The sequence below is a fragment of the Chenopodium album genome, chromosome 2 (assembly GCF_948465745.1).
Source record: "Chenopodium album chromosome 2, dcCheAlbu1.1, whole genome shotgun sequence".
In the NCBI taxonomy this organism is placed as follows: domain Eukaryota; kingdom Viridiplantae; phylum Streptophyta; class Magnoliopsida; order Caryophyllales; family Amaranthaceae; genus Chenopodium; species Chenopodium album.
In genome coordinates, this window is record NC_137835.1 from 76,156,528 (window position 1) to 76,166,202 (window position 9,675).

At 35.2% G+C, this 9,675-nt stretch overlaps 1 protein-coding gene across 5 annotated transcripts; it reads left to right on the forward strand.

The window, feature by feature from the left end:
- Nucleotides 1-5,034: 5,034 nt before the first annotated feature.
- On the forward strand, nucleotides 5,035-9,174 carry LOC145588068 (uncharacterized). 5 transcript variants are annotated; one of them, XR_014101532.1, is made up of 5 exons: nucleotides 5,035-5,368; nucleotides 5,906-6,101; nucleotides 7,098-7,230; nucleotides 7,779-8,771; nucleotides 8,951-9,174. XR_014101532.1 is itself a non-coding variant. In XM_081644728.1 (5 exons), exons 2-4 carry the CDS (start codon nucleotides 6,002-6,004, stop codon nucleotides 7,897-7,899), a joined length of 354 nt encoding a protein of 117 aa, XP_081500854.1. In that variant the 5' UTR covers nucleotides 5,035-5,368; nucleotides 5,906-6,001; the 3' UTR covers nucleotides 7,900-7,936; nucleotides 8,951-9,174. The 5 variants fall into 5 exon arrangements, 3 of the variants coding, with proteins under 3 accessions (XP_081500854.1, XP_081500843.1, XP_081500860.1); XM_081644728.1 differs by having other exon boundaries at nucleotides 7,779-7,936; XM_081644717.1 differs by having other exon boundaries at nucleotides 7,779-7,864.
- Nucleotides 9,175-9,675: the final 501 nt, after the last annotated feature.

The following is a 9,675-nucleotide window of genomic DNA, read 5'->3' on the forward strand; positions in this document are numbered from 1 at the left end:
TAATTTCGGGTTGGGTCAATTTCGGGTCGAGTCAATTTGGGTTGGGTTTATTTGGGTCAGGTTAAGTTTGGGTCGAGTCATCAAAATAAATTCACCTTAAAAAATAGTTGGAAAAATAAAGTAAAATCGTTGAGAAAATAAAAAAAATCCGTGAGTACTTATTACTTAGGAAAGATAATAGCCCTAAGATAAGTAATTTACCATTTCACCCTATTCACTTCAGGAATCAGGTCACTTCGGGTCGGGTTAATTTGGGTCTATCAATTCGGGTTTAAATCGGGTTAGGTTACTTCGGGTTTTGGGTTAATTTCGGGTCGGGTCATTTTGGGCATCGGGTCAAATTCGAGTCAACTCCATTTCGGATCGGGTTCGGGTCGAGTCGGGTTAGGTCAACTTTCGGGTCACGGGTCGGGTCAATTGGGTTGGGTCAAGATTGTAATCCCCCATATTTTTTTAAATATTTTATAAATGAAATTTTATTTTATTTATAATATTTATTTGTTATTTTACGTAATTTAATTTCAAAAGTTTCAAATTATTAATGTGGGTCGAAAATTATTTGAACAAATTATTTTATGCATCTTTATTCTACAATTTATGTCCAATCAAACAAGCCTAACCCATTTGTTTACTTAATTGACCTATTATTTTTATGAGGCTCAATCTTCCTATTTACCCTACAATTTTCTCCTATAAATACCCTTATGAATCCCTAAAAATTTCCCACACATAAAGGTTAGTCTTATTTTCTTTCTCCTTTGTTTTATTCATTTGTGTAATTATAATTAATGATTTATGGGTTTTGATTTTATTGTTTGAAATTAATTTAATTAGTATCAAATTGTATTTTGATGATTAAACTTTATAATTTCAGATTTTATAAATGTCATAATTTTTAGATTTTGTAAATTTTATAACCTAGGGTTTTTAATTATTGAAAATCATAATTTTAGGGTTTTTATGAACAATTGATTTAGGGCTTTTATAGTAATGATATTTTGAAATTTTGGTGATTATAACTACTGATTAGTTTAACTTAATTCCAGATTATTTTGAACACGTAACTTCGTGTTCTAATTTTTAGATTTCCGTTCGTTAATATTAATCCCGATCAGGTTCTGAACTCATTCGATTTTGATAAAAAAAAAGGTAGTGTTTTCCATGTGGAAACAACATTTTAAGAAAGACTCACTATTGTTGGTAGTGAGCACTCCCCTCTCGTGACGAAATTCAGCATCTAAATATGATTTTCCGGCAGTTTTTGATTTTTAACGAAGTTTTTTTATGTTAAAATTTTATCCTTGAGTTTGATTAATAAAATTAATTATGTTTAAAGTTAATTAAGCATAAATATATGTTTTTATTGAAATTTTAGAGGTTTTTCATCATATTATATTGTTGGAAATTACTTGGGTTAGTAATATTAATTGTTGGTTGTTCTTTTAGGAAGTGATTATTTCCTATGAGACTTTTAATTGAGTATTAAAGTGATGTGTTGATAAAGTTTTGAAGGGTTTTTAATTAATCTAAAGTGCTGGAAATAGTTTCTAAGTACTACTTTTGATGTTTTATAAAGAGGGTTTAATCACCCATTAAAAAGGGAGATTATTAGGGGTTTTTAAATAATTTTCAGATTTTTATTAAACTTTAAACTTGTTGTAATTTTATGTATAACAGTGTATTTTAAGGTTTTTATGAAGAAAATTTAAAGAACTATATATAAGCCTTTAATTTTAACTAAAGGGAAGGTTTTAAAGTATAGTTTGATTTGGATTTTGAAGCTTTTAAGGTAAGTTAGTATTGTTGTAAATTTGATTGATTGGGTATTGATTGAGATGTTATTGTCTGGTTTAGGAGAGGAGTTTATTGAAGGTGATTTCTAGATAGTAAAGTGGCATACCAATTTGTTTATTCAAGGTACATACGAGTTACGAAACCTTGCCTTTAAATGCATGTTTAGGAATGTATCGATAACTTAGTATCATGTATAGGGATGACTGGGTTAAATTGTTTGGTTATACATTGTGAATTTTCTTATGACGTGCACTATTCTATATTGCAAGTATTTTTTATGCTCTAATTACGCAAGGTGCGCTTAGAGGCAAAGGTATGTGATTGGTGAAATGATTAATTTATTACTCATTCATGATTATGGAAACAAAATGAGTAAAGGAAGAATTTAAGTCTTATATGACGAGCTTAAGTTTGTGGGGTGCCTTATGCACTCAAGGTGTTTATACACCGAGGTAGTTAAAGTATTTAATAATAAATGTTGCTTGTCACTAATAAATCAAGAATTGAAATTTGAAAGTTTGCTTTACTTGATTGAACTGATAATGGATTGATTATGTTGTTTGCAAATGAGTCATCACCAAATCTAAACTTGTAAATCACGTAAAGTGCAAGATGGATGAGCAATAAAACTCTAGATTTGTGCACATCTGGAGTAATGACAATCAGGGGTTTGGGTACACGGGGTATTAGTCGTGCACTTTTCTCGAGGCCGTCTGATCTACGAGTCTCTTATTTCAAATACTTTTCAAAACTAGGAGTTAGATGAGATCTCATACTAGCTACGGTCACGGAGTCGCGCCCGTGGTCGTTGGATGTTTATTGACGTTTCCGAAAGGAGGCATGGAGTTTTCTTTTATTGATGTTCCAAATGGAGCATGGGATGGACAATCTTGTCTATTGCTTAATCCAAAGAATAAAATGAAATGATTTACCTATTATTAATTAGCGGAGTCTTAGTAATGTAAACAGTTGAGTCATGTGTTTGAGTTTATAATTAAATTGTATTCGATGATTGATTGTTAGTAGCATGCTAGGAATTTCTTATTATTTTTCGTAGCTTGTATGTACTCAGCTCTGCTGATTGCGTGCTTTTGTGTGTCTTTTCTTTTGTTATGGCCTTCGCCTTTCAATGATTTTAATATTGGGGAGCAGACTCATCACATATGTTTACGTAGTTTGAACTTGCATCAAGGTGGTGGGATTTTAAGTGGAGAGTTAGTTGTTGATCGCAGTTTATTTCTTTTCATAAGTTTGAATTTATTTAAACTCTGGTTTGATTTATTTACTGCTTTTGTGGGGTTTTGAATAAGGGCCTTAATGGTTCCAAGTTGTAAGATTTAATTTAGTTTTGGTTATTGGTTATGAAACTTATCTATCACCGAGTTAGTTTTTCCGCTGCTATTTTCTGATAAAGCCTTAACGTTTGAACACGTGGCGGTAGCACGCTAGTAATTCTCTTGAATATAGTTCAGGGTCCTCACAGGTTTAAAGAGAGAATTATTGGGGTGTACAAAGATTGTCAGGTCTAGCTTATATACACGTATATAGGTTTGTATACTATCCTTGGGCTTTCTGCCTACCTCCGCAGGAATGCAGGATCCGACCCATGGCCCATTGCTCCTTTCTCCCATACAGTACACTTACCTTATACTAGAGGTGGCTAGTTGGACACAGGGTCGGGTTAGACCCAGCCCACCGTGACCAGCACAACTGGTGTGTCCATCAAATCCAGCCCGGTTCCGACCTGGTACCAACTCGGCACAGCCCGGGTTCAGGCCAGGGTGTGTCGTGGCCTCGTGGGTCCAATTTTTTCGACCCAACCTATTTCGACCCCTTTAATTCGGCCCAACCCATGCAACCCGTTTCGATTGAGTTGAACTGAACTAAACTGAACTGATTGGAGCTGAATAGAACTGAATATTTTATGAGAGAAGGAAATTAAGAATTGAACTGAATTAAACTGAACAAAAAATAAGCTGAAAAGAACAAGCCCTTAGTGTAGGTTTTTTTTTTTTTTGTTAAAATTGGTCTTGGTGCATATTTGTCAAATATCTTATTCATATATCGCATATTATAGAATAATCTTTATGACTACACTAGCTCCATGGTTGACATGTGGCCCTATTTTAGTTTAGGACATGTTTTGATTTACTGAATTGAGTTGAACTAAACTGATTGGAGTTGAACAGAATTGAATATTTTATTAGAGAAAGAAATGAAGAACTGAATTGAACTAAACTGAACTAATTGTAGCTGAGCTGAACTGGACTGAAAATACGCTAGAGAGAACAGGCCCTTAGTGTAGTTTTTTTTCTTTATTTTTTTAGTTAAAATTGGTCTCGATGCATATTTGTCAAATATCTTATTCATGTATCGCATATTATGGAATAATCTTTGTGACTATAAAATCTAATATATTTTAGTTAAATATTTGATTTTATGGAGGACTATATAATATATAGAATTGCCATTTATAATAGAAGTTAATATTATTACGGTAGTATTAAATCTTATATATATGTTTGTAGACATCTACTTTTGGCCTCCTGTCCCGACTGTCCCGACAGGAAGTGCAATGACGATAAATAAAACCATATTCGTGTTGGATCGAAGTGAAGAATACTTATGGATAACTGGTTAAGCCACAAAAAACAAAAGACTAGCCCAAATAAAAGAACAAGGCCAACACAAGGTCCAATCAACTAAACCCGATCATAATTAGGCTTAAGCCCGTGCTTAAAACCCAATAATGACGGATTTAGGAGCGTCTAGGTTAAAATTAAAAGATGCGGCGAAAAATGTCGCGCGCATCTCACAAAGTCGCGCTCAGCAGCCGCGCGCAACGACGTATGCCTTCTGTTGAATCTTTCGAATGCTATAATAATCAATCTAATGAAGATGATAACTTTAATAAGTTGGTTGAACTAATGAATGAACGAGAACAAAAGAACCTTATCATCGAAGAAACCGAAAAAATCAATATAGGAACTAATGAAGACAAAAGAGAACACTAGTAGAAAATATCAAATTGGCATCGAGTAATGGGCATCGGTTTTTAAAATCCGGTGGGGAAAAAAATGGGCGGGATTTAGTTTAATAGAAAGGCCATCGGTTCACACCAAACCGGTGCCAAATTCCTTAAAGGGTACCGGTTCAAACCGGTGTCATTAAAAAACCGGCCTTTTATTTCTTTCCCCTATTCTTTCTCTTTCATTTTCTTTCTCTCTCCTGACTGTCCTCATACGTCTCTCTCTCTCTCCTCAACCAAAACCCTAAGCCCCTTTCTTCTTCCTCGCCGTTCCCTTCTCTCTCCCCAGCCAAAACCCTGAGCCCCTTTCTTCTCCCTCGAACTCCCTTCTCTCTCCATTGAAGCGTAGATCCGTTCTCTCTCCATTGAAGCCAGGGTTCGTTAATCAAGTGTCGTCGTTCGTCCTCCTTCGCAAGCGTCGTCGTTCCTCCTCCTTTGCAAGCGTCGTCGTTCCTCCTCCTTTGCAAGCGTCGTCGGGTCAATTATTCGAACCATGCATGCATCAACGAACCACCGCTGCCCTCCGTCGATAATCGGAAATTTAAGGTTAGTGTTTCTAGGTCCTTTAGCTTTGCGTTTTGGTTCAATTATTCGTGTTAAATTGCCTTTGTTTTGGTTAAGAATTATAATTTCAGATCTCGAATTTTTTTGGGGGGTTTTTTATGGCATTTTTCTGGGTGTTATTTAGTGTTTTGTGGGTTTTTTGGGGTATTTTTAGCTGATAATACGAGTTTTGATTTCGATTTCGTTGAGTTTTAGGGTTATGATTTTGGATTTTGTGATGTGGTTGCTGTGTTTGTGTTTGGGTTTGAGTTTGTATGTGATGTTTGATTTTGAGTTCGATTTTGTCCCTTTTGTTAGCTAATAATGGTAAGTTACATGAATGAGATTAAATTGGAATCAGGATTAAAGGGGATTATGGGTCTGATTTGGTTTTAGTTGCTGGAATCTGATCCAGGAGGAGTAATGGTCTATTATGTTTTGAGATCGAAGATTGGGTTTGTGGATGTTGTTTAACTGTTTGTAGTTTCATCTTTGATGGGTTTTGATGCTTATATGTTTTTGATATCTGGGTAATTGTAGTAAACGGGGAAAGATGAAAGTGAGTCTCAACCGAGTTTCACTAGAGTTCAAATTGGACGAGTTATTGGGTTTCTTCAGAGAACATTGTTTCTTAACATGGTGAGAAAGCTCCTAATATCGTGTATCGTGGGAAGCTCAATGATGGCCATTGGATCGCCATCAAACGATTTCTCAGGTCTTCTTGGCCTGATACTCGGTAATTTCTGGTATTAACTAATAGTTATTTTTAGCAAATTTTGTTTATGGGTTTTGATATGTATTCTTAATATTTGATGGGTTTTTGTCAGATTTGATTAATTAGGAGAAAATTGCTTATTTAGTATAGTTGGATGTTTGATTGGAATTTGATATAAAGTGTGGGAGGTTACTAAAACTTATCATGCCACTCTGCATGCTATTTGACATGGATTTTCATTTTATAGCTATGGACACTAGTACATTCCAATTTAGATGAGAAACATGCAAATTTTCAGAAAAGCTTCTTATTCCTATACTTGGATCCATATTCTAGTTAAATGTTTCTAGCCTGGTTAATTATGTTTGTACATAGAGTGAAGCTGAAGCTTGTGTATTTATATTCTGGTGGATGTTCTTGTTGTTTATCTTATCTAGTGTACTGAACTGGATTAACCTTTAATGATAAAACTGATTTTTACCGATTAAAACATGTTAATTGATTCACTAGTATTATATGAAATTTCTGATTCTTAGGATCAAAATTGATATTTAATGAATAAAGATTATTTTAAGGTGAAGAGAACTAGTCATTGCACCAATTCCAAGCTAGCTAGAATGATGACCCTACCCTCATCTTAATCCCAAAGAAAGACACATTAAATATAATCTACGACTCTTCTTTGATCAATTGATGTAAAACTCCTAATCCCAAAGAATGATGACCCCTACCCTCATCCTAATCCCAAAGAATGATGACCCTACCCTCACCCAATATAGTTAATTGTTAAACTCGTTTACCTTCCTTTGAACTTGCCATCTAGTTATTTAGAGAACTACCATACCTTCCATTGGACTTGTCATTTGGTTTATTTAGGCAGTAGTAAAAAAGATGTAACATTTACTTTCTTGCGACATTCTCAGATCTTGGTGTCACATTCCTGTATTGATCTTCCTTTACATATCTGATTGCCTTTTTGTTATTTGCTTTCTACATTGTAATAATTTTAAAAAACAGGTCTGTTTATGGCCGAGCCCAGTCAGATGCATCATCAGTATCAGGTCAGGAGAGAAAAGATCCATGATGATACACGTGTATGGTATTTCTGCTCAAACTTTTACTCAGCGCAAATGATGGTATTGGACTATTGGTAAGTATCTTATATCCTATAGGAGGAATGGTCTTTAATCACTAATTACAAACATGTAAATTTTCTAGATTTTATTAAGTCCTATTGATTGTAAACGTGTAGTGTTGTCTTGGGGTTTTATATGTGAAGTTGTGAACCTTATGTTTGAATGGTTATCTAATGGACATGGATATGTAGAAAAAAGTAATTGGCATTCTTATGAGGTTAAAATTTTCTTTAAGTGGTAGGATTTGATGAGAATCGTATTGCTTATCCCCTGAGTAGTGTGTGCATTTGATACGCAATTTGGGGTTTATCTTGTGTCAAATAGTATGGATATGGGAATAATAGTTTGCTAAAAGCTAAGTGAACTACAAAGTATAAAAGACCATCTTCTTTTTGCTATCTTGTTTTTGCTTATGAGAGTCTTTGGTAATTGCTTATGGTGACTATCTTGTTTTGTATGGTGACTATCTTGTTTTTGCTATAAGAGTCTTTGCTAATCGGTTTTTCTATCTTGTTTATGTTGTTTGAGTGTAAGTGATAGAAATGTGTTATATATGATGCAGGGAACTTCTTATGTGCTGCTTCTGCTTCCATGTTACTACTCCTGCTGTTGCTTCCATGTTGCTGCTGCTCTTGCTTCTGCTTCCATGTTACTGCTCCTGCTCCTTATTTTCTTTATGTTAGGATTATTAATTCTATTTTTAAAGAAAGAGGAATTAAGGTTACAAATACCCCTGTTGTTTTGATTGATGATGTTGCGGATTTGTCGATTGGGCTTAGCTTGCTGTATTGCTTTGCTTTGGTGTTAATTGTATGATTGTTGGGTTATTAATTCTATAATTGTGTTGAAGTGGGATTGATTTGCTTTGGTGTAATTTGAGTAGAAAGGAACTAATTTCAATGTGGATTTTGAAATAGGTTTTGATTATATTGTTTGGGGGTGGTAATTTGAGTAGAAAGGGAGCCAGTATCACATTGAATTGTTATGCTTGGTGTAATTTGGCTCTCTTGAAATTGAATTGGTTATGCTTTGGTATAATTTGAGTTGAGTAAATGCCAATATCACATTCAATTTGGGTTATCATCTTATTGTTATTAACATGTGTTAATGATGCATTTTGAAATTATGTTAGCTCTGTTGATTTTTTCTATTAAGTTTTGTAGAAATTAGTGTAATTTGAGATAAAATACTAATTCTGCTACTTCATTTTTTGGTAAAAAAAAATAAAATTATTTTGCTGAATTTGCTATACGTAACTCATTGGGTGAATTTGCTGACTTAACTACTGTTGCCCTGCCGGCCTGGCATGGTTGCAGCTACTGCTGCCCTGCCGAGCCTGCTGCTGCAGCTGACCTGGCAAGGTTGCAGCTGCTGCTGGCCTCGAAAGGTTTCAGCTGCTGCTGCTCTGCCAAGGCTGCTGTTGCAGCATCCCTAGCAAGGCTGCAACTGCTACTACTCTGCCGAGGCTGCTTGTTTTGCTTGATTATTAATTTATAACCTTTGAGGAAAGCGAAGTAATGGAGGGAAGAGGGGGAGAGGTTGAATAAAAAATAAGGTTGGTCCTTTGTCCGTGTTAAGAATCTTTTAGAATGTGAAAATATATTTTGCCAAAGCTTTTCTTCTCAATCTTCCTTACTGCATGTGTATATGGTTGAATTTAAGGTAGTATTGCTCTGCTTGTTGTCTTTGATTAATAAACACTTCGAGATCTCTTATCTTTGTTTGTTGATGCAGGTGGCTGTCGGAAGATGTTATCTATACATACGCAAGGCTGCTTCTGCCTCGGCTCGCTGATGCTGCCTCGGCTTGCTGATGCTGCCTCGCCAAGGCTCGCTGCTGCTGCCTCGCCAGGTGTTACATTGGTGATTTGGTGTGACTTGTATTTATTTTTTTATTTTTTTGGACCAAAATTGTAATATTACAGTCTTTTTAAATGAAAATATGTAAGTTTATATATATGTTAGTGTTTATATATCAATTTAAGTGGAAAAAATGCAATTTTTTTTTTTTAATTTTTCTGGGCCATTTTTGGCACCGGTTTTGAATAGAACCGGTGCCAAAAACCCCTTAAAAAAAAAGCGGGAATGGGTTATTGCCACCGGTTAACCGGTGGCAATACTTATTTTTGCCACCGGTTTTGAACTGGTGGCTTTTCAAGGTAGTATTGCCACCCCTCAAATGCCAACTGGTTCAAAACCGGTGGCATAGGGGGGTTTTGAACCAGTGGCCATTTGCATTTTTCTACCAGTGGAAGTCAAAATTGGCTTAACTCTAAATTCGGAAGAGCGATCGACCCTCATATCGACGCTCAAAGAATTCGAAGACGTGTTTGCTTGGTCATACAAGGACATGCCTGGAATAGATAGGGAAATCGCGGAACATACCATTCCCTTGAATCCTACGTTTAAACCAGTAAAACAAAAACTTTGACGAATGAAACCTGACGTCGCATTAAAAAT

Coding starts and splice junctions, on each gene's coding strand:
- LOC145588068 (XM_081644717.1), top strand. CDS start 6,002: ATGGTGAGAAAGCTCCTAATATCGTGTATCGTGGGAAGCTCAATGATG. Junction 7,231..7,778: donor ATGATGGTATTGGACTATTG/GTAAGTATCTTA, acceptor TATATGATGCAG/GGAACTTCTTATGTGCTGCT. Junction 7,865..8,950: donor GCTCTTGCTTCTGCTTCCAT/GTTACTGCTCCT, acceptor TTGTTGATGCAG/GTGGCTGTCGGAAGATGTTA.